The sequence below is a fragment of the Bidens hawaiensis genome, unplaced genomic scaffold (genome assembly GCF_021521415.1).
Source record: "Bidens hawaiensis isolate Kalapana, Puna unplaced genomic scaffold, B.hawaiensis_p1.1 tig00023198_1, whole genome shotgun sequence".
Classification (NCBI taxonomy): domain Eukaryota; kingdom Viridiplantae; phylum Streptophyta; class Magnoliopsida; order Asterales; family Asteraceae; genus Bidens; species Bidens hawaiensis.
The window spans coordinates 244,033-268,943 of NW_027493627.1; the positions used below are offsets into that span (position 1 = coordinate 244,033).

General features: G+C 33.9%; 1 protein-coding gene across 1 annotated transcript; it reads right to left on the reverse strand.

Moving 5' to 3' along the window:
• Positions 1 to 11,826: 11,826 nt before the first annotated feature.
• Positions 11,827 to 14,700, reverse strand: LOC143567013 (uncharacterized). The gene is made up of 4 exons (XM_077053547.1): positions 14,470 to 14,700; positions 13,656 to 13,856; positions 13,417 to 13,506; positions 11,827 to 11,904 (listed from the first exon to the last, which is right to left on the reverse strand). The coding sequence occupies exons 1-4, from the start codon at positions 14,698 to 14,700 to the stop codon at positions 11,827 to 11,829; spliced, it is 600 nt and encodes a 199-aa protein (XP_076909662.1).
• Positions 14,701 to 24,911: the final 10,211 nt, after the last annotated feature.

Below are 24,911 nucleotides of genomic sequence, written 5' to 3' on the forward strand. Positions count from 1 at the left end.
ACGTATGACGAATAATCAACAATTAAAACACATTTTAATGACCTGATATCATGATTATCACCGTAATCGTCGCTGAATTTTGCTCTAATCTCATTTAACATGATTAAACACCAATACACTCCAAAAACTAGTATAAATCGGTACCTAATAAACTGCTAAACTCACACCAACCTTCAATTTTCCCTCTAACACTCTCTGTAATCTCATATCAGTCCGTTTTTAATACGACTCCGGCCAACCACGGTTCTTTGGCAACCCGTAACCCTTAGAGGTAATTATTTAATGCTTTTGAATCATTATTAACCGATAAACAAAACCCTAACATAAATTAACCTAACAACGGATTTAAGAATTGGAATCTTAGGGTTTATGTGAAAATGATGGGCATTTTAACTGTTATACATAAATATTATGTTTCAGTCAAAAAACAACAAATTGATTTGGTCCAGTGGTTATGTTACTAGAGTGTGGCCATAGGGACTCGGGTTCGAACCCAGGTCAACACGTTTTCTTTTTGTTTTTTTTTTTAAAATTATTTATTAATTATAATAAACGATATATATTTTTATACATCATTTTAAACGAAATAAAATTAAATTTCAATCACTTAAAATCAATTATAAACCCAAAAATGCTCGCCAAAACTCGTAAATTATATATATATATATATATATATATATATATATATATATATATATATATAATCGCCCCACTACACTTAGTCTAAAGATGATGGCAACCATAACTCACTCGTTTTTCTTCGATACCTAGATAGGTGGTGTGGTGCTCCTCCTTCTTCCTCGATCCAAAATCCAACCTCCACTCCGATCTTTCTTCATGATGTTCAATTTTCTTCTTTGTTCGGCATGACATCCGACAACTACTTCCTGTGACGGGCTTCATTTGATAGGTTGGTGTTCCCGCTCATACCGATCGGTATCGGCTTCCATGTACACACCCATTACGACCACCTTATTAAGCATCATAATAGAAGTTTTTAAAATACTTGTTTCCTTTCGTTTAAATATATTTTCGCTAAATTTAATATAAAAATGTTACAATAAGCCTACAAATGGTAGTCTTATTTTCTTCTTCTTTTTTTTTTCATCACGTCAGTGTCATATCACATTTCTCTTTACACAATTTATCTATGAAAAACTTTATTCTCAGTTTAGTTGTTTTTTTAAATCAAATAATGACTTTATTATTTTAAATTATTAATATAACTAATATATTTAAAACATTACATTGTATTTATAAGATTTGATATTAAAAAAATTAAAAATAAATAATAATTAAATAAAAACATAACTAATTTGTTGATAGGTCATAAATATGATCCGCTTATCAGACTTAAGATTATGTTGTGTGTTTGTCACATATTTGTTGACCGATTATGGCTTGTTGTGCAACGTAAACTTCTTGATGTTGAACAATTTAACCTACGTTTAGATTACATTCCTTATATGTTCTATCAACATATTGTGTAATATGATACACACATACATAATGTGTTTTTTAGCTTTTTCGGTGCCCAAGTTCACGTCAGATTATCTATTATGTACCACTTCTTATAAGCTCCCACTATGCTCTTTTGATGTCCTTCCTTGCCTACTCTTGAGCTTGTGCAATATTTTTACGTTTTTCACCAATTGAAGCTGAAATTGACTATAAAAGAAAATACTGCTCAATCACAATTAATTAAGATAATAAAATAATAACGCTACTTGTAATTTACTACTTCAACTTCTAATAAAGAATTAGGTGCAACTCCCTAACAAGTTGATTAAATAACGTTGTTCGAGAATATTCATATCATTATTTGAACCAACATAATCAATAAATTATGTGACTCAATTGCTTTCAAAGATATTGTCGAATTAGGATGATCATCTTTTATGTATTGACCTCTTCAAACATTTGAATAATTAAACCACTTTCAATTTCAATGTATACAATCCAAGCCACCAAGCATCCCAGTAAACCATGTTTAGATTCGCGCACCTCGATAATTGTTGAAAGTTATTCGAATTATACACTAATATAATTTGTGCATGATCTGTTGAATAACATTTTAAATATTATCTCAAGTATTCGATCAGCGGTTGCCATTTGACGAATAGAAGCAGTGCAATTAGTGAAGCAAAAAGAATGTAATACACAATTTAGTTTAAGAAATTATGAATATTTGATGTGTACATTTTTTTTGACAAATTAAACTCAAAACATTAATCGGTTTTAGACGATATTTTAATTGATCACTGAATGCATTCTAGTTATATTTGTATCATGAAAAAATCGAACGTTTGAACCATAATTTGGAAGTTGTATATAACAAAATACAACATATTCAGCACGTGTCAAATTCTTCTTGTAAGTAGTCCGTATCAATTGTTAAACACTAGTTTGAGGCCCGTGTATTACACGGGTAATTGTTGACAATTTTAAACTTTAATCATTAAGTGAAATACAGTTAACAAATTGATCATATATTGTTAATACAATTACAATTAAATAGAAATTACATGAATTACATAACTAAAATTACACAAATATGTTACAAATAGGTAAAAACTTCATTTTACACTACATTTGTGATTGTTTAAGCAATATACATGGTTTATCAAAAATCAAAATTTTTAGTCATTGTCTGCTTGTAACTCTTAATAAAGTAACATATATGCATGTTTACAACTCTTGATATGGCTATATATAGTTGTCCATGTTATAAAAAATTTTTCCAAGTACATACTAACTATAGATAAATGATAATATATATCAATGATATTAATAAAAAAAATATTCATACGCATAAAATATCATAGCGATTAATCAATTAATATGATGTCATTTGAGAACATCTCCTCATGTTTATAAAAAAAAACATGATTATCCCAAAAACCATATACTTTAACTTTGATAATATAATTATCCTTAAAATCTTTACAATTTGAAATTGATTGATCATGATAAATTTATTTTCATTAATATTCTGTGTGTGAAAAATTTTTAATTGTTACAATTAAAAATTGTATAATCAAGAAACATAAAAACCAAAAATTTAAATATAACAAAATGATTTGTTTATTTCATATGAATGTAATTGCCAGAAAAATGACAAATACATACTAACATTAAAACCATGCTCAAATAATAGTGATTATTTTGAGTTAAAAGAATATTTTTAAAGTTGCATAAAATGAATTTAGTGATTCTTATTTATAATCGTTGAAAGTAGGGCCGCCAGTTTTACCCGTAACATGAAACTCAACCCAAGAAAACCCGTACCTGAACCCAAACTAACCTGACCCTAGAAAGTCGAATCCAAGAAAATACTAACCCGAACCTGGACCGAAGTAATTCAGGTTGGTTTTTGGGTCTAAATTCTAGGTTTCAGGTCAACCCGAAAATTTTTAGTTTTAAAATCATATATATTTTTTGGTATTAAAGGCTAAGCTTTAGCCGCTGACGTTATCATAATTTAGTTTAAATCAATTGTTCTCATTCCACATATTTTGAATCGAATGTTTATTGTTTATTAATTTAAATATAAATGATGCAGCGGTATAAACGAAATGAAGATCGAATCACGTTGATTCGGTGAATACCCGTGACGAACTTCGAAACTCCCAAATCCCACCCAAAGGTTCTAGAGAAAATGAAGAAAAAATTGATAATTATTAAAATTCAAGTCTAACTTTTGGAATTACATTACAAGCATATAAAATGACTTCCAAATACGAAATGGGCCTAAAATGGGCCATGGGCCAAACCCAAAACCAAAAACAAAAAGATAAAAAGTGCTGAAAAAAGATAAAAAGACCCAAAACTTTATTTAGGAGGCGTTTTTGGGCTTCGGACAGGGGCCAAACCGCCGTAGGCCGTTTGCCACAATGGGCTCCTCATCTCAAGCTTCGATTTGACTGGTAATAGACCTGAAATGGAGCTTCGTGGGCCAAGTTATGCCCGTTTTCGTGGGCCACTTTTGAAGACACAATCATGAGTCTCCAAATATAACATGGCCTGTTCGTCGATACTTGGGCCTTCATCAATAAACCATAATAAACACTTTAATTAACACTTAGCTAAATGACAAAAATAATAGGCTTTTATTAAAATAGATAGATATTGAAAATTAACAAGTGGTTCTTGTTTTTGCTACTCCACCTAATTTTACTTTATGCATGGTCGTTTAGAAAGAATACCTAAAAGAATTTATTATCGGTGAATCATATAAAGAGGTAACAATAACATTTTTATATATCAAAGTTTAATACTGATTCGATTTTGCTAAAAAAGGTAAGTAAAATTAATAAATATGTTTTATTTTGCCATCGAAGTTTAATACGGATTCGATTTTGCTACAAAAAAATAAAAAAATAATTATGTTTTTCCCCCCATTCAACACTCTTAATTATGTATGTGGACGAAATGACGGAACTTTATTTATAAGAGTGAACCATGAAAAAGAGTAAATGGTTGCCAATTAATCTTCCAATTGCACAAAAATATAATAACATTTTAGTTATAATAAAGATAAGAGCATTCTCATCCTATTCTCTATCTCTATCTTTAAAATTACACTAAAAAATATTATATTTCTCACTCATATTCAATTAAATAATATTATTTATAACTTTATCATTACAGTTTTCTCTCTCCTCTACTCACAATCAATCCAACAAATATTAAAAAATAAATAGGGGCAAACAATGTTCCCCAAATTTACAAAAAATCATTACATTTCTCTCTCCACCCTATAATTTACACTCACAACCTCACTCTATAATTTGCAAACTCCCCACACATAAAGTATTATGCAATGAATTTGGAAACGTGATGGATTGTTAAGTCAGCACTCAACAACATATCTAACGTTGGCTTTATAAAACGTGATATAAAGGACGTTAACATAAATAGTTAACGAAGAGTTCACTTTTGACAATAAGATTCACCACCATGGTCTGCATTCTTTAGGTTCTATTTGTAGTCTTTTAATTTATATATTGATTTCAGTTATTTTGATTATTTTCTTATGTTGTTCAATTTTTCATGTAAGTAATAAATATCATTAATAAAAATAAACCTATGAACCTGTTATCGCATGGAGAGTAGTAACCGCACCAGAGTATAATGTAGTCGACATGTTTGTCATCTTGATCGAGTTCCCCTTTAGGATGTATAGTTAAGGATGGTGTTAAAGTTCTTAAGAGGAACCCTGTTTAGGAGAGAGGATGCACACAAAATTGTATGTGTGTGAGATTAGGTTATGATATTAATATTTATCTCTCTTTATATACACCAAAGTGGAAACCCTTTGTTAGTTAATTATAAGTAATATGGCTCATCAACAATTACCAAACTAATATATATTAAGGTATAGTTAATATTTAGATCTATTATAATATAAATGATTATAATGACCATATATATAAATATATCTAATTATATATTTAATCTTACATTCTCCCACTTGGCCGGGTAATCATTTATTATGAGTATTAGATAAGCCTGATCAGGAGTTAACACTCATTTTAGCTTGAAACTTAAACCGGAGCAGAGAAATACAGTCATTAAATTGAACATCAGCTCAAGACCCTCATTAATCATACTATTGTCCTTATTTAAAACCTAAGTAGTTATGATCAAAATTTTCAAGTAAGCCCTTCAGAACGTTTGATTTGTTTATTAATTCGTCTATATGTCATTATGCATGCAGAACATATTAAGAGACATACAAAATCAAAACTGATGAGCAAATTTAATAGTTAATCATTCCTAATATGATATGCAATTGCGCATAGTCATCAATAATCCGTCATTATTATAAGAGCTTTCATAATATTTATGGGTGAGACTTGTAGTTATCAGATCCTTAAGCATATCATTAATGTATTCGATATGAAAATTTAGATTCCTCAATTCGTTCATAAACGAATAATTAGTTTCATATCAAAATTTAATGCAACACCTCTCGAACTGTTACTGTTTGAGAAAATATGGTAGCTGACTTTATAACAGTAAGTTTTCAATATATAATTTATATGAGGTTAATAAACTTATGAGTCCATTGATAAATTTTCAACAACATTTATTGCTAACCGTGTTGTGATTAATAAACATATTATGTCATTATAACTTAGATTCTTATTATCAGTTCATTATGACTCCTCCATGAGATAGATTTATCTGCTGACATAAGAATATATCCCGAAAATTACATTATGTTATCTTTGAATATAACAAAGTTTAGAGTAATCTACCGGTTTGAATTCTCACTTCTTCTTTTAAATTATAGTCTTTCGTTTGTTTTAAATATATTTTAATACTCTTTTAGATGCTTCACATTAATCTAGACATATATAGTGTGTTGCAATTTTGAATAATATCTGAACGAGTATAGACTTACACCTAAATAAGGCTTCTACTTAACGATGCATAAAGTAATAATCTCAATAACCCTATTGTCCTCTAAATAGAGCAATATTGTTTGTTACATGTGTAAGGACCCATTTAAGGTAAAACTTATAGAACAAAACTAACGTCCATTTGGGTCTATCTCAGAATGTTATGATATCTCTATTACGTAAGGGATATCTCTTAGATCTATCATATCAAAGTATGTACGAACAATGTTTTGACTTATGTAACATATACTTGTCAGACGAATGTCATCTATATAAGAACAAGTTTGTTTTTAGTTGCTCCCACTCATCTTGAGGTATGTACATTAATCCACTTGGTTTTTGATAAAAAATAGTTGTATAAATATTTCATCACATTATGATATATGCATTAACCCATACATGGATTTTATTGACTTACATACTAAGTGTTCTTAGTCTTTCATCTTAGAACTTTTAGGTTGTTTTTATGAACATATAAATATGTAAGCCAATTGTTATAGAAATTTGTGTTAATGTTCATCTAATGCAGCTCTTAACTATTTTAAGCTACTTGAACAATGACGATCCTCAAAGAAATATTTTGTAATATAGGTAAGAAGATTCTTTGTTGATTTATTCCCTCTTGAATATAACTTTTAATAATCAATCATGCTTCTTAGTGTCTTAACATTTGTGTTAGGATTTAGTTTAGTTATGAACACCCTTAGGTGTTTCAACAAAATCTCAAATGTTATTATGACTTATGGAGTCAATTTTGCTAATAATAGCTTTATTCCATTTAAAAGGTTGATTGATATTAATGGTTTAATTAGAAGAGGTCTGGTCAGTAAGCTTTCCAACATCCATTTTAACTTCAGTTGGGGAGGTTACATAATCATCAATGTTAGTAGGTTTTAAAACCTAGATGGCCTCCTGAGTTAAAATTGGATAATTTTAAAAGTCTGGGTATTATGGATTTGCTCTTGGTTAGGTTGCTATCATTTTTAGGATTTTAAGTGTGTAAGAGTTGGTGCAGTATGATGTACAAGAGGTGCAACTGGAGTTAAATTTGGAGTAAAATTTAATGACTCTCTTCCCCCGCCTCTTGTACTTCTAACAAGTCATTATAAAGACTTTTACTGCTCCCACTAACCATAGAAACCTTTAGGAAATTAGCATGCTTAGGGTTAATATTTAAAGACCAATAAATTCTAATAGAGGAACAAGTTAATGATGTAAGTCTTCGTAGTTTCTCTTGTGAGGATTATTTTAGTAAGGAATCGGAGTATGCCCACATGTAAGAAACAATGAAACTTTTGTAAGAGCAATAATAAATTCTAAAGAGATAAGTTTTGATGGAATAGTGTTGTGATGGAGCAGTGTCTTGTACAAGAGGTGTAATTGAGATAATATCAAGTTTTCACTCCCCACCTCATGCAAATCTTGCAGATTATGATCAAGACACTTAATGCTCCCACTAATCTTTAATCTCTCTAGAAAAACTACATAAGGAGTTTCAATGATGTACATGATGTGGGAACATGTCATACATATGTTAGACTTGATTTGATTTCATTAACGTCTAGATGTCATAATAAACTTAAGGACATATTAGAAGAAATCGTATTAGGTATATATGAATTGATTTCTTTAAAAACCATGGACCATAGAAGTTAGATTAGATACAAATAAATGGCTTGTTAAATGATAAAAGAATTATGTCTGAATATTCTGTTTTGAATAAGTTCCACGAATGTCAGTAGAAATATAACTTATGGTGGACCCATACTTATTCCTTAAGCCAAGTAATGTTTAGGGCATCAACACATGATTAAAATCACTAAGAATGAGATTAGATAAAACTCACCCTCATCAACTATGTCATAATTTTTCATGAAATTTGTTTTGTAATGGATGAATTTTAAAAGTCTCATTTGTCTTTTGTTAAATTCTTATTTGCATGATAACAAAATTTGTTAAAGTATGTAGTATCAACTAATTCTATTTAATAAATATTTCAGTCCAGATATTGATAACAAATAATATGAGAGTTTAAGGTAATAGTGACTTTATGTTGGCTATGCAAACCTCACAACTGCCATAATGTAGCTTAAGTATTGATACTAAATTCTGATTGATCTCCAGAATATTTAAGGTATCATAAAACGTAATTAGAAGACAAGTTTTCATGGTTATAATAGCTTAACATTTAAATTTTGTCATCAACACTCATGTTAGTTATTTGTTGATACTAGTAAAGAAACTTAGAGAACTAGACTCAACCTATCATGTTAATTGGAATATTAGGATTAGCATACTTAAATATCATTAATATACGACTACTTTTTTTGCCAGATGTTCTTTTGAATTATGGATAGCCTTGTTATTTACGCCTAATATAATGACATATTTTTACAAAGAGACTTCTCTTAGAGAACTTAAATCTGAAAGTAATACTTGTATTTTGTCTATGAACCTTAGAATTATCCTCTTTAAGGTTTTAATGGTGGTGAGTTGAATAACATCTTATGTTCCACTGCCGTATTCTTTTCTTTTACATGTGTTGCTAATCAACATACTCGTTTTCCTTTTATACTTATGAGTGTTATAGTTGATTCTTAAGGCAACAAATTGTAATAATAGAAACTTTTAGTATGTAATGCATTTGAAAAGTGTACTTATTTCCATGTGTGAGCCCTTAACTTTATGGGTCATGGTATTGTACATTATGATGTATTCAGTAATACCATTTAACCTTATAGTTAGAACTTTTAAGGAGTGCATGAATCTTAGGAGTTATTTTGATTAGTCTTAGGAATAACTAAATCTAGAATAACTCTAGTAATAGCGTTTATTTATATAAGTTCTTGATTATCATTATCGTAAGAGACATTATGATTGATTATTCTATTTGTTATGCTCCAGTTTTCAATGGAATGATTGTTATTATAAAGAGCAGTAGGATAGTCATATCATGTCTTAAAGGATAACTAAAACTGAGAAGAGTTAAATACTATTGAAACTCTTTATGATGTAAAATTTATATTATGTTTTAATATTAGAGTGGCTGATTTAGATGAGATAGTTATTTATAGAAGAAAATTATAGTGAGTAATGTTATAGGATATTAATTAATACATATTAAATTTATGATCATTAGCTTAATGAAGGATCATTAATGTGAGGATCATTATATTTTATTGAAGATGTGATATGTCTATTATTAACATTAAACTAATAGACTATAATTAAAAGTTCTACTTGAACAAAAAATAAATCACCTTTGGGCAGAATTAAAATTTATTTAAGTATGTGTGCAAAACACTTCTATCCCATCACCTTTGGGTAGAAGTGATACAATTATTTTAATTATGCACATGCTAGTTTTGCTTGATAAAATGTAAAACATCACCTTTGGGTAGAAGTGAGACATTTATATCATGTTAGGCAAAATCTAACAAAAGCTTTTAGTTAGACTTGAATGATATGGTAAATGTAACTCATCACCTTTAGGCAAAAGTGTTACATCAAAAGTTCATTCAAGTTAAGCCTTTATGTTTTGTAAAATTTTATAATATTTAAGGTTTATAAAACATTTAATTAGTTAATAGCAGAAAAATGTTTAGGGTAAAGATTTTTAAGTATCCAGTAAAATCTTATTTTTCAGAATTAGTTCTCGGAAATTTTGGGTTCCCGAGAATTGCCAGTTTTCGGCTTTTAGCGGGTTTTTAGTACTTGGGTGTTTACATGATTTTATGGAGTTTTTAGAAAGAATGTTGATTCCGGTATTAGTTAGTTTTCGGGTTTATGGGTTATGACCCCAAACCATTTTAGAAACTTATAAACTCTTAGAACACATAAGTTATTTTAAACCCATAATACATGATTTTAAAATAACCCGTTAACCCGTAAACTGGTTTAAGCCCTTAACCCATGATATTTTTAAACTAAATTAATAATGATAAGATTTGGTTAAAATCTTTTTAATGATTAACAATTATATTTGTTTCATATTTTAGGGGATTCAAATCTTTTAAGAAAATATTAAAACTTCTAAGTTATCCAAGATTTGAAAAAAATATATCCCTAAATAATCATTAACAAATTTTAATCTAGATTTTAAACCAACATATGTATAATTTTCGATAATAATGATGAACACGAAGAACATCATCGAAAATTTTAACAATTAAACATACAAAAAACCTGAAATCGAAATATTTAAACATGAATTTAATAGATTTGGAAAATTTTAGGGTTTACTAAATATGAATTTTAGCGATTTTAAATAGTTTCATATATTGTTTTGGTAATAGAACTTGAAAAAGAAACCGAAAAAATTAGGGTTTATCAAGTTTTAGTCCATGTCTTCTGATTCAATTCCAAATTTAGTGAAAACATGAAGAACTGATTAATCAATGTCGCTCTGATACCACATGTTGATCAATTCTTCATGTAAGTAATAAATAACATGAATAAAAATAAACCTATGAACCTGTTACATCATGAAGAGTAGTAACCGCAACAGAGTATGATGTAGTAGACATGTTTGTCATCTTGATCGAGTTCCCCTTTAGGATGTATAGTTAAGGATGGTGTTAGGGTTCTTAAGAGGAACCCGGTTTAGGAGAGGGGCGGCACACAAAATTGTATGTGTGTGAGATTAGGTTATGATGTTAATATTTATCTCTCTTTATATACATCCTAGGGGAACCCCTTTATTAGTTAATTATAGGTAATATGGCCCATCAACAATTACCAAACTAATATATAATAAGGTATTGTTAATATTTTGATCTATTATAATATAAATGATTATAATGGTCATATATAAATATACATAATATTATATATAATCTTACACCTTAAATTATTCTTATAGTATAATCAACAAATTAAAATCAAACAAAAGCTTGATGTTTACTATATTATATATAAAATAATATGAACTTTATATACCATAAGAGTGTTAACCGTGGAGGAAATTTGGATTGTGATGCTTTTTCAATAATCTACGTCTTTTATTTCTCCCTTTGGCGAATGATCCTAAGTTATTTCGTGACACTGAATTAATGCAGAGTGATTTATAGATTTATATATCGCTTTTTTATGATTATGCTTTAATATATGAAGGATAGATTATAAACATATGATAATCTCTAAATTATATTTATGTTACACGTTCGTGTTTGTATAATCACCGAACGGTGCATTTATATTTAGATAAGTTGGTTTTTTAATAATCTTAATTATGTTATATTGGTAAATAACAGTCTCAACTAACAACTTGGCTTCTAACTGTCTCAATTTAAATCATACTTGCTTTTAATCGTCTGCGACTAATGGATGATTAAATTCATTAGTTTGATGCTAAGTTGACATGCATTGTTGTCAAAATCTTCCTTATGTGGCATAAAAATGGGTCTAGTCGCCGCTCTTTTTATTCATCCCCTAACCCAATCACTTTCCATCTTCCTACTTCATTATCCCTTACAATCACATTATCACCAACCTCCAACTATCAATACCAATAATATAAGTAAAATGACTATAAAATATGTTATTGTGTCCTGTTGTTCATAAACTTCTTAGTATTTTTTGTAACTTCTCTTTCAAAATCAACCAAAAGGTATTTTAAAACGGCGGAAACGTTCAACGAAGCATTAGACTCACTTCTCTCCGACTTCGATCATTTACACACTGCATCACCTCTAATATTCATCCTTTGCTCCTCCGACTTCTTCTCACTAGCCGAAAACATATTATCCAATGTCGATCTGTTCGCCAACAACTTTCGCCATATTTTTCTCTGTTTCTTCGCAAAACTGATCTTCTGCAATTCCTGATTGTTTTTGATCTCTTCGGAAATGGTGTTACATGTCGTATAACATATATGGCGTATATGTCTTAGCGTATAAGTATATACGCTCACATCTCCCCTAAACTTGGAGGTTGAGAAAACCCCGACTTGCATAATAGCGACTAAGAATGAGGCCCCGGTAAGGTTTTATAAAAATATCAGCAAGCTAATCCTTCGTGTGTGTATGCACCAAAGTCACCAGGCCTTCTTGCAACGTGTCGCGAACAAAATGACAATCTATTTCAATGTGTTTAGTCCACTCAAGACAGGATTCTTTACAATATAGATTGCAGCTTGACTATCACACTTAAGCATTACATGAGTTATTTTAGGAAAATTGAACTCCGAGAGAAACCTCGTCAACTAAGCAAATTCAGCAGTGACCGGTCGAATAGATTGGTACTTGGCTTCAGCCGAGCTTCAAGAAACAGTTGGTTGCTTCTTAGATTTCCAAGAAACCGGAGAGCTCCCAAGGAAATCATAAAAACCACTAACCGATCGACGAGTATTAGGAAAAGCTGCCCAGTTCGAATCACAGAAGATAGTGGATCAAAGGAAGGATTATTATAAAAAAATAAACCTTGACATATGAAAGGGTATGCAACGCAGCATACCAATGAGAAATCCTCAGATGTTGCATTAATTGACTCAGAAATCGCACAGTTAAAGAAAGATCAGGTCTTGTGTGAGAAAGTAATTAAGTTTACCAACAGGCTTCTTGTATTGTAAAGGTTCATTAAGAACAAGTCCCTCGTGATCTTTAAGATGTAAATGATGAGGCAATGGTAAGTTGGTGACCGGAAGATTGGAAGTATCAAAATTAGAAAGCATGTCTTTAGCAAACTTTTGTTGGCACATTATCACACCCTTTGTAGTGTAAAGAACTTCCATGCCCGAAATATAATTGAGACTTCCAAATCATTCATTTAGAAAGATGAATCCAGGAAAGTCTTGAGATTATGGATCTCTTCCAAATTGGTCCCAGTAACTAAAACTTCATTGATATATACAACAACATAAACCACTAAAGATCCCATAGAATTTGAAAACAAAGAACGATCATTCTAAAAACCCACATACCATCTTGACTTTAATACGGGAGATAATTTCCCATACCATTGTCGAGAAGCCTGTTTTAAACCATATAAGGATTTCTGAAGTTTAAAGCACCTGATTATCAGGAAGTTGCATTCCAGGTGGTAACATCATATAGATATCCTCATCTAAAACCCCATGACGACAAACATTATAAACATCAAGCTGAAATAGAGGCCAATGTATCTTTGTAGCGACAACTACAAGGATTCTGATAGTGGTCATCTTGATAACACGAGAAAAAGTTTCATTGTATCAATCCCTTCTTTTTGTGTATGTCCCCTCACAACCAATCTACCTTTACAACGTTTAACCATCCCATCTGCTTTGTGTAACTTTAAACACCCATTTGCACTTAATAGCTTTTTTCCCTGGGGGAGATTAGTAATAGCCCAAGTATTATTGTATTCAAGAGCCTGAAATTCAGCTTTCATGGCATCTTTCCATTCAGGAATGCCAACAGCTTCTTTATAAGAAGTAGGATCATGTAAATGAGAAATCGCTTGAGTTAGATACTAAATGGAAGGAAGAAGATGACAAATATAGAAAGAGATAGGAAAGGAGCATGAATTAGTAACAATATGAAAACAATGATCTGAAAATTCAGAATTTTTACAAACATTGTCATTTAAGTAAGAGAGTGGAACATAAATTCTCGAAGATCTTTGAACAGGTGCAGTAGAATCAGTAGGAAGAGGATCAGGAATAGGAACAGAAGATGGAAGATTAGGAACATGAAAAGGAGGAGTAGACACGACATCATCAAAAAATTATTGATGAGATCAAAATATGGAAAAATGAAGCTATCTTTGGATTTTGTGATTGAAGAAAATAAAGCTTCAAAGAAAACAACGTCTCTTGATATAATTATTTTATTTGTGTCAAGTTCATACAATTTGTAAACCTTTTTACCAAGAGGATAACCTAGGAAAACACAAGGCACAACCCTTTGGTTCAAATTTATTTATTCCATGAGACAATGTGGAAGCATAAGCAACACAACCAAAATACTTCAGAGATCATATGAAGGAGGCTTGCCTATGAAAACTTCATCAGAATATTCTTATTGTTAATAAATTCGGTAGATAGTCGATATATTAAATATGTTGCAGTTAAAACACAGTTGACCCAAAGCTGAACTTGAAGCTTAGATTGAAACATAAGAGCTCTAGAGGTTTTAAGTAAATTTTTATGTTTTCTTTCAACAATGTTTTTCTGTTGAGGGACAACTACAGAAGTGATCTTATGCACAATGCCTTTACTCAACAAATAAGCACTTTGAACAGATCTAGATCCTAGTTCAAAAGCATTATCGGATCTGACACATTTCACATTAGTGCCAAACTGGTTGCTAACCATTTCAATAAAGGATTGAAGTATAGGAAAGACTTTGCTTTTAGTTGAAAGCAAATGTGTCCATGTGGTTCTTCTATAATCATCCACTATGGTTAAAAATATCTAAAGCCATTGTAGGTAGCTGTGTGATAAGGCCCACAAATATCAATATGGAGTAGCTCAAAAATTTTACTAGTTGATTTTGAACTAAAAGGAAATGGCAGTTTATAGTAAAAATATCATAATGCTCAAATTATTTCCATGAAGCATTAGAAATGAAAGTTAATTTTTTCAGTTTGTAAGTTGGTAAATGATGCGATGCGTGGGTATATGAAAAAAAATGTTAAATTTTCAAAGGATTTCTTCACACAATGTCTAGTTAGTTTTGACAAGTTAATTTTAAAAGGAAATTAAAAAAATAAAGTAAAAGACAATATTTTTGGTTTTTATATTTTCAATAGAATATCAAGGATAAAAGTGTATAATTTTGGTTCAAACTCCAGTTAACTTGGTTTAACAAATAGTTAAGAAACATGTGATGTGATCTTGCTACAATGATCAAATGTGAGAATAACACCTTATTCCTAAGTCATGTTATTCATGATAATTAAAGCGAGAGATATGCATAACTTCATGACGGATGGTCCATCGGACAACCCTTAATTGATTAAAAACCGTAATAATCATGTTTTGAATTTGTTTATTTTGTGGAATTAGATAACTACGGTATTATTGGTGAATTGTAGGCTCAAAGGAGGTTCCGGGGCTATTATGGAGTATACCGAGGCAACCAAATGAGCCCAAGACGCAAGAGAGGTCAAAAGAAGTGAAAAACGGGAAGGCAAAACTGAAGTTCACCGTGGCCCACGGTCACCACCATGAGCCATGGTCTAGATGTGCAAAACGGAACAGAGGAAACCGTACCGTGGCCTCTGAGAACACCATGAGGACCACCGTGACCCACGGTTCCACCGTGGGCCACGATCCAGCTTTTCAAGAAATCCACCGTGACCCACGGTGTAGACCGTGGGCCATGGTTCAAGTCGTAACTGTTTTTTTCCTGCATTATTTTTAGACGTTTTTGGCAAGTCTTTTCATTATCCTTCATTATAAACAACCCTAAGACGAATTTTTAAGAGCAAGATCAAGACTTTGGTGATTGTAATCATTTGTTTGAGTTTATGATTCATTGGATTATCTTAATTGAGGTGATGATTAATCAAACAATGTGTGGCTAGTACTATTTATGTTCTCTCCCGAATTGTAAGGTTTTCTAATTGGATATTTGTTAATCGTTTATGTTATTGGTGAGATAGTATTTTGATCATATGATTGTTGTGTTATGGTGATTGTGTGTTTGTTTTGTAATTGTTAGTGTGGTATAAATTTGTGTTCTTGACTATCCGTTCTCGGTGCCATAGGCAATCGAGATTTAGTAGAAGAGAATTAGGGTTAACAATACTAAACTGATTTTTGAGTGACAACCTTGCGTTTTTGTAATCCAAGTACTTAGTCCTTTCTTATAACATCCAAACGCATTTTCACGAACGATAATTGTGTAGTTCATCACATAAGTAAAAATTAACTTTATCAACATTGGAAACCTGAAATCGGGAGAGCGCATTCTTTCTTATATTGTTTTAAACTCGTTTATTGTTTTAGCTATTTTCATTAATCAAAACCAAACAACCAACTATTTGAATTTACTTTTGCATTTAGTTAAATTTAGATAAATAACAAAACTACTTGGTAACACAATTTCCACAAACTCCCTGTGTTCGATACCCGCTTATCGCTATTTAATAGTTGTAATCGGTTTATTTTTGAGTGAGTCTTCGACTTGTCCACTTGTTTGTGGATGATAAGGAGTAGTAATTCGGTGATTCACATTGTACCTTTTTAAAAGCTTCCCAAAGATGAAATTCTTGAAATGTGACCCACCATCACTAATAATAACCAGCGGGATACCAAACCGAGCAAAGATGTTTGATTGAACGAATTTGCAAACTACCGAATGATCATTAGTTCTTGTTGCTACCGCTTCTACCCACTTGGACACATAATCATCCGCAACCAAGATATATAAAAATCCATTCGAGTTTGGAAACGGGCCCATAAAGTCAATTCCCCATACATCGAAAATCTCTAACACCAAAATCGGTTGCAATGGCATTTCATCCCTTTTCGAGATACTACCCAACTTTTGGCAATTCAAACAATGTAGGGCATACTCACTTGCATCTTTGAAAATTGTGGGCCAATAAAACCCACATTGAAGCGCCCGGTAACTCGTCTTTTGACCGCTAAAATGACCTCCACACGCCGATGCATGTGCATGAGTCAAAATCTCCCGTACCTCAGAATCAGGAATACACCTCCTTATCATTTGATCCGAACCAATCTTGAACAAGTCCGGTTCATCCCAAATATATTGTTTCACTTGGGCCATGAACCGTTGCCTTCTTTTCTTCACCCAATGACTTGGAATTGATCCTGTTGCTAGATAATTCACAAAGTGGGCATACCACGATGTAGTCAACACGGCTAACAATTGTTCATCGGGAAACCGTTCGTTTATCTCCATCGGGTCATCAACACCCTCTAACGGAATTCGGGATAGGTGATCCGCCACGACATTTTCACACCCCTTTTTATCCTGAACTTCTAAGTCGAACTCTTGCAAAAGCAATACCCATCGAATTAACCGTGCTTTTGCATCCTTCTTCTCCTTCAAATATCGAACCGCGCTATGGTTCGAATAAACAATCACCTTACTCCCCCAGATATACGAGCGAAACTTATCCAAAGCATACACCACCACTAGCAATTCTTTTTCGGTGGTTGTATAATTAAGTTCTGCTTCGGATAATGTTTTACTCGCATAATAAATGACTACCGGTTTTTTATCAACTCGTTGACCCAACACCGCTCCGATAGTAGTATCACTAGCATCACACATGATCTCAAACGGATTTGACCAATCCGGTGGTTGTAGAATGGGAGCTTTCACCAACTGTTCCTTCAAAACATCAAATGCTTGCAAACACTCGTTAGTAAAATCAAAAGAAGCATCTTTTAACAATAAATTATATAAAGGTTTTGTGATCACACTAAAGCCTTTAATAAATCTTCTATAAAAACCCGCATGTCCCAAAAATGACCTTACCCCTTTAATGTTTTTAGTTGGTGGTAAAGATGATATTACCCGGACTTTTGCCTTATCCACTTCCATTCCCCTTTCCGAAATCACGTGACCCAATACGATACCCTCTTGCGCCGTGAAGTGACTTTTCTCCCAACTTAGAACCAAATTTGTCTCAACACATCTTTTTAAAACTTTTTCTAATTCATTGAGACAAGTTTCATAAGTTGGACCAAAAATGGAAAAGTCATCCATAAATACCTCGAGTGAATCCCCAACCATATCCAAAAAAATGCTCATCATACACCGTTGGAATGTGGCCGGGGCATTACACAATCCGAATGGCATTCGCCTAAAAGCAAAAGTGCCATACGGACAGGTGAAGGTGGTCTTGTGTTGGTCATCCGGGTGGATAGCAATTTGATTATAACCCGAATACCCGTCCAAAAAAAAGTAATATTTTTGACCCAATAATTTTTCAATAATTTGGTCAATAAAAGGGAATGAAAAATGGTCTTTAGATGTAGCGGCATTTAACTTACGATAGTCAATGCAAACTCGCCACCCGGTGACCGGTCGGGTGGCGATTTGTTCACCGCTTTCATCTTTAATTACCTGTATACCTGTTTTTTCGGTACCACCTGTGTAGGACTTACCCATGCGCTATCCGAGATGGGATAGATGATTCCCGCATCCAACCACTTAATTACCTCTTTCTTCACAACTTCTCTCAAATTGGGATTCAACCTTCTTTGAGTCTCTCGGGTTGGTTTTGCCGCCACATTGGTGATGATTTTGTGCATAACTATAGATGGACTAATGCCTTTTAAATCAGAAATTGGCCAACCTATGGCCGCTTTATTCGCCTTCAACACCTTCAACAATTCTTGTTCTTGGGCCACTTCCAAATTAGATGCAATAATGACCGGTAATGTGTCATTATCCCCCCAAAAACGCATACTTCAAGTGGCTAGTCAAATCCTTCAATTCCAGTTTTGGTGGGCTTTCCAATGACGGTTTTGTACCCGAATCGATCACAGTTGGCAGACTTTCAATTTGATGAGTCCATGGTGGTCGTCCTTCTTTTACCGCCAACACGTCTTGATTTTTCTCTTCCATCCTCAATGCACAAAGATGTACCTTGTCAGAAAATTCACAAACACATGCTTCCAAAGCATCTTCCTCATAATCGTGCGGTTCACACATGTCAATAATATCTGCCATGAAACACTCATCACAACATAAAGCATTAGATCCGTTAGTGAACACATTTAATCTCATTTTCCTATTTCCAAAATCCATATCAACTGTGCCCGATCGACAGTCAATAATAACATGAGCGGTGTTTAAAAACGGTCGACCCAATATAACATTTTGTTGTTGGGTCGAATCAACCGATGAGTAGTCTAAGACTAAAAAGTCAACCGGATAGTAAAATTCTTCAACTTTTACTATAACGTCCCGCACAATTCCTCGGGGGAGTTTATGAGACAAATCGGCTAACACAGCCGTTGTCTCAACTCGTTTTAAAGGACCAAAAATCAAATTGATCGTATAAACCCCCCGGAAGAATACTTACTCTGGCCCCAAGATCTAGTAACGCCTTAGACATTTGAAAGTCGCCTACTTGAATGTTAATTAATGGCGTTCCCGGAGTTTGAAGCTTAGGAGGAAGATCTCCTTTTAAAACTGCACTTACCCGCTCAATTAAATCCACTCGTAGAGGCACTTTTTGTTGCCTCTTTTGAGTGCATAATTCTTTCAAAAATTTTGTATATGCGGGTACTTGCTTAATTGCCTCAAGTAGAGGTAAATTTACTCGCTTTGACCGCCACCCCATTGACCTTGCAACCCTTGATTGTTCCCGCCATGATAATTACCTTGGTTATTATATTGTTGGCGAGGGACATAATTGCCTTGATTTCCTTGAAAATTTGGGTTAGATTGAGTGGTCGGGTTTCCATAACGAAAATTCGGGTGATTTCTTAACCCGGGGTGGTAGGTGTTGGAGTTCATGTTGTAATTTCTACTACCTCCCCCTTGAAGTGCATTCACCTCTTCCACCGGTGCTTGACCTACCGTACATACCTCCGTTGCATGACCCAACTCGTACAATTTGTACAAACATCGATTACTTGATTAGTGGTTTGTACATTTCTGTTGGTACATGTTTGTCAGTAGTTCATAGTCTAGAAATTGTAATCGAGTCTGTATTGTAATTGTGTATTTGATTATGTTTTAGATTGTGTAACTAGCGAAGTTGTCAACAAGTTCGCTCAGGCGAACTTGTTGAACAAGCGAAGTTGTCAACAAGTTCGCTCAGGCGAACTTGTTGAATATGCGAAGTTACAGACAACTTCGCCTGTGGCGAAGTTGTCGTTTATATATTCACAGTTTCAGCCGAAACGGTGAGATAATAAGCAGTTTAGGGTCTCAGTCAAGTGTTTGAGTTTAAGCAAACGTGTTTACGAGTTCAAGAGTCTGTAATAGTGACTTCGAGTCACGTGTTTGGTTATTAATATAACGTGTTTGATTCTTTGCTCGTGTGATTCTATCTCTACACTCGTAACTACCTACGCAGGGATTCCGCACCTGCGTTGTTAGCGATATCCCGTGTACGATCCGTCCGGAACCTACAATTTCCTTCTTCCACAGCTTGCACTTGCGGTCTACCAACCGCTGGTCTTTCTCTTCGTCCGGTTTGGGCTTTTCTCTTTGAAGTAACCGCCATTTTTTCCAAATATGCCCAATCATCTTGTTCATAATTGGTACCAAATGTATCATTAGTAATCGACCAATCACGTTCATCCTCCATACTCAACCCTTCATGAAACGCATTCAATAACTCCCAAAAAGCAATACCATGATGAGGACAATTCTTGATCATCATGTTAAACCTCTCGAATGCTTCATGAAACATTTCCCCCGTTTGTTGTTGGAAGGTTCTCAAACTTCTTCTCGCATCATTGGTCTTTTGGGCCGTGTAAAATTCTTCCAAAAATCTTTGTTGAGTCTGGAACGCCCGCTTCCACGAAAATTTGCCCAAGCCATTTTTATCAGTCGGGAAGTCTTCAGAAAAAGTTTGGCAAAAATAAAATTTTTTTTTCTTTTTCGACAAAATTTCCCGGAAATTTAAAAAAAAAAAAAAAAAAAAAAAAAAAAAAAAAAAAAAAAAAATAGTCTTCAAGAAGGATGTCATCAATCAACATCTCAGACTTAGTCAAAATGGAAGTCGAAGCGGGATCTGCTACTAAGGCCCCAAGATTGCTGAAAGTAACCGATTTTGTGGCGTGGAAGGATAGGTTCATTCAGTATATTAAATACCAGGATGCAAAGATGTGGGTGTGCATCCAGGATGGATATATTCCACCGTCAATGGAACACGAAGGTCGGGATGTGATAAAGAAATACAGCAAGATGGAGGAAGAGGAAAAGAAGATGTATGAAGCCGAAAGCAAGGCTCACGCTGCAATCACAATGGCCCTTCCACAGGAGATCCTCCATACTTTCCGAAAGTATACATCGGCTCGAGAGCTTTGGGATGCTCTGGAAAATAGATTCGAAGGGAACGTAGGCATTCGTGCCTCGAAGATTAAACTGCTGAAGACCCAGTTCTCTGTCTTCAAATACTTGAAGAACGAATCTCTAGATGATATTATCACCAGATATTATCATCTAATGACAGAGCTGAACAACTACTCGATTGCTTACAGAGAAGAGGAAATTGTTGAGAAACTTCTCGATGCTCTCCCACCAAAATGGGAGATGTATACTGTGCTGATGAGGGAATACAAGGACTTCTCTACTTACGATCTTGAAACCGCTGTCAACAAGCTCAGGACATTTGAGCTTAATATGGTGAGAAAGGAGACTTCTATGGATCAGGTACAAGATCCAAGCATATATGGAGCTAAAATCAACAGTAGCTCTTGTTCAAAGACTGATTCTGCCGCCTACTACACGAAGAGCGAGTCTGGTACAAGTTCTTCACAGGAGGGGCATGTGTCAGTAAACACAAATGGGGATGTGTGTTTTGTTGCTGGAGGTTCAAGTGCGTCGAAACCTCAACCATCCAACAGTAGTTTCTCTCCAAGTGCTTTAAGCAATAATTACTCAAGGATGCCAATGAGTGTGAAATCTGTTGAAGAGCAGTTTGCACTATATGCATCTTTTATTGCCTCATACGAGAACTACATACAGGGAAAGATTGTGGACCCTGCTGCTTTGGATGAGGATTATGACCAGATCGATGCTGATGATCTGGAGGAGATGGATTTGCAATGGCAAATGGCCATGATTGTGAGGCGAGTCAAGCGTTTCATGAATAAGACGGGGAGAAAGTTCGTTGGTGGTAAGCCCGGATTCGATAAATCTAAGGTAAAGTGCTATAACTGTCAACAGAACGGGCACTTTGCCAAAGAATGCAGAAACGAGAGAGTCGAACGTAGTCAAGGCCGGTCTGCACAGCCTACTGGTTTTAATAAAGAAATCAATGCTATGTTATCCAGAGAATCCGGTGAATACAACTGGAACTTACATTCAAATGAAACTGGTGAGAAGGCAAATATGGCTAAGGTAGAAAGTGAAGATTGTGAGAAGATGACAGAAGAGGAGAAAGCTACTGGTAATGAGAAGGCTTTCATGGCGAACACCGATGATCAACCCACCGAGGTATGTTCTAAACCTGTTTGTACGAAATGTGAGAATTTGTCTGAGCAACTTGCTACCATAACGGATCAGTATGTTCGTTTAGATGCTGAATTTAAAACGCTTAAGGAAGATCACCACTTTACTAAGGCAAGAGAAAACAATTACAAAGTTAAAATCAAAGCATATGAAAAAGATGTTAAGAGCTTAAAAACTAAACTTGCTGAGAAAATTGATGTAATTGATCTTAGTTATGAGGTTTTAGAAGAAAAAAACTAAACTGATTGCTGAACGTGATAAGCAGATTGCTGACCACCAGGTGAAAGTGGTGGAACTGAACCGAAAACTCGAACAGTTCCGAAATTCCTCAGCTATTCTTGATCACCTCGTTAGTGATCAAGGTACCTCTGCAAAGAGGGGAGGAATTGGTTATCACGAGGTGCCCCCACCTTATAACCACAACTACACTTTCAACCCTAGTGTTCAGAAATCTGTGGATTTTGAAGTTCCTCAGACAGTTCCCATCAAGATTACATGTTTAGAACCGAGTGTTAGTAGTGGCGAAACGAGTTCGCCGGTGTCAAGTGTAAATATTTCTGTTACGAGTCCAGTCTCATCGGATTCGGATAAGTTGTCCGAATCAGGTAAGACAAAAGAGAATGTTGTGTTACCCACTGGTGGAGATAAAAATAAAACTTCTAAAAAGAATACTCCACTCAACCCGTACGTCCCACCTTATGTGAGACGAACTGACAGTAACACACCCTCCACATCTAAAACACCTTTTGAAAAGAAAAAGGAGTATAGGTGTTGTTTTAGATGTAATAAAACAGGGCACCTTGTTGCTGATTGCCCTCTGAAGCAACGCATCAGAGAGGTGAGGCCCTCGAAAAATGAGACTAAGGCTTTTGGTAATCGTTTGAATGATTCAAATTTGAGACATAATACTGGTTTTCAAAGAAACACATCTCGTTTTTACACTAATAAACAAACCAGATGCTATAATTCTTTTGAGTCTCTTAATGTGCGTCGTTTTGGTTGGTCTCACTATCAGTCTCCAAGGAGGTATCCTGTTAGGACTTGTGGAAATTTTTCTAATGCTAACTTTGGTCAGCCAAGGTGTGTGAGTTCGGTTGAGAAGGTTAATCGACCCAAGACCAAGAGGTCTTGGGTCCCCAAATTTTAATAATCTCTTTTATTTGTGCAGGAACAGTTGAACAGGGCTTCCAATAATCTTTGGGTTGTGGACAGCGGCTGTTCCCGGCACGTGACTGGTAACAAGAATTTGTTACAAGATTTAAAACCTGTTCAAGGAGCGAGAGTCAGTTTTGCCGGTGAGAGTGGAGGCAAAATAACAGGAAGGGGTACGGTATCTAACGGGAAGATGACGTTAGAAAATATGAACTTTGTTGAAGAGCTGAAGCTCAATCCCGAGTAACCATGTTTTTTTTTGTGTTTGATTCAAAAAAAAAAAAAAAAAAAAAAAAAAAAAAAAAAAAAAAAAAACGTCACTATTGCTTAAAATTAGTCGGTTACCTCGGTTTGATGGACATATCCTCAGATATGTTTTGGTCCTCGTTTCTACTTGTAGAGAATGAGGGTCGCCATTAACCAGATGACTGAAAGTGACCGGGGCGGTTATGATGTGTTTTCTTTCTGTCGCTGAAAATTAGTCGTTCATACTTAGTTACAAGGACACATACTAGTATGTGGTCGGTCCAGTTGATCCATTGGATCTTCAGGATTGCCGTTTACCTGAAGACTTTGTCGTGATCGGGGCGATTGAAGTCAAAATGTTTTTTTTTGGGAAATGAAATTACCTTTCAAGTCTATTACTTCGTAAGAGTTCTTTGCTGTGTTTAACAGAAAATTGATCCAACCTTGGAAAATGATATATATACTGATAGTGTGGGCTTAACTAGTGAAGTTATTAAGCTTAAAAGACTTTAGAACAGTCATTGTATGTCATGGTGATTTTTATGGTGCGTAAAAGTGTATGTGATGCTAACTTAAATTACTCGAGTTTACGTGGAAACTTCTTAAGAGTTTTGTATGTCTTCATACAGATCTTTCCGAATGATAGGCAGAAAAGCAACTACCCAGTCATACACGAGCCCGTTAGTGTTCTGATTCCCGTGAAGAAAGCATTTCAAGACACTGCAGTGATCCAGATTCGGGACTTGCAGTGGTTTAATACTCCGAAGTCAATACGAATGTTTGTTTAAAAAAAACATTAAAAAAAAAAAAAAAAAAAAAAAAAAAAAAAAAAAAAATTTGTACTTATGAGAAATAGTAACAATCAAGACTTCTCAAGTCTGGAGTAAGAAGAGACCGGGAAGCAGACAATGTGTATCTACAGGATAATCAGACACTATGGGTCGAAGTCAATTCGGGGTGATTTGGGTATAGCCAAATACGCTTTGAGAATAGATAGAAGATATCATTA

What these genes read in the sequence shown, in the direction of transcription:
- LOC143567013 (XM_077053547.1), bottom strand. Translation starts at nt 14,700, where the DNA reads ATGGTTAGCAACCAGTTTGGCACTAATGTGAAATGTGTCAGATCCGAT. An exon ending in AGCTTCAAGTTCAGCTTTGG is followed by an intron (nt 13,857 to 14,469) that starts GTCAACTGTGTT and finishes CCTTCCATTTAG; the next exon opens with TATCTAACTCAAGCGATTTC. An exon ending in TACACAAAGCAGATGGGATG is followed by an intron (nt 13,507 to 13,655) that starts GTTAAACGTTGT and finishes CCTCTATTTCAG; the next exon opens with CTTGATGTTTATAATGTTTG.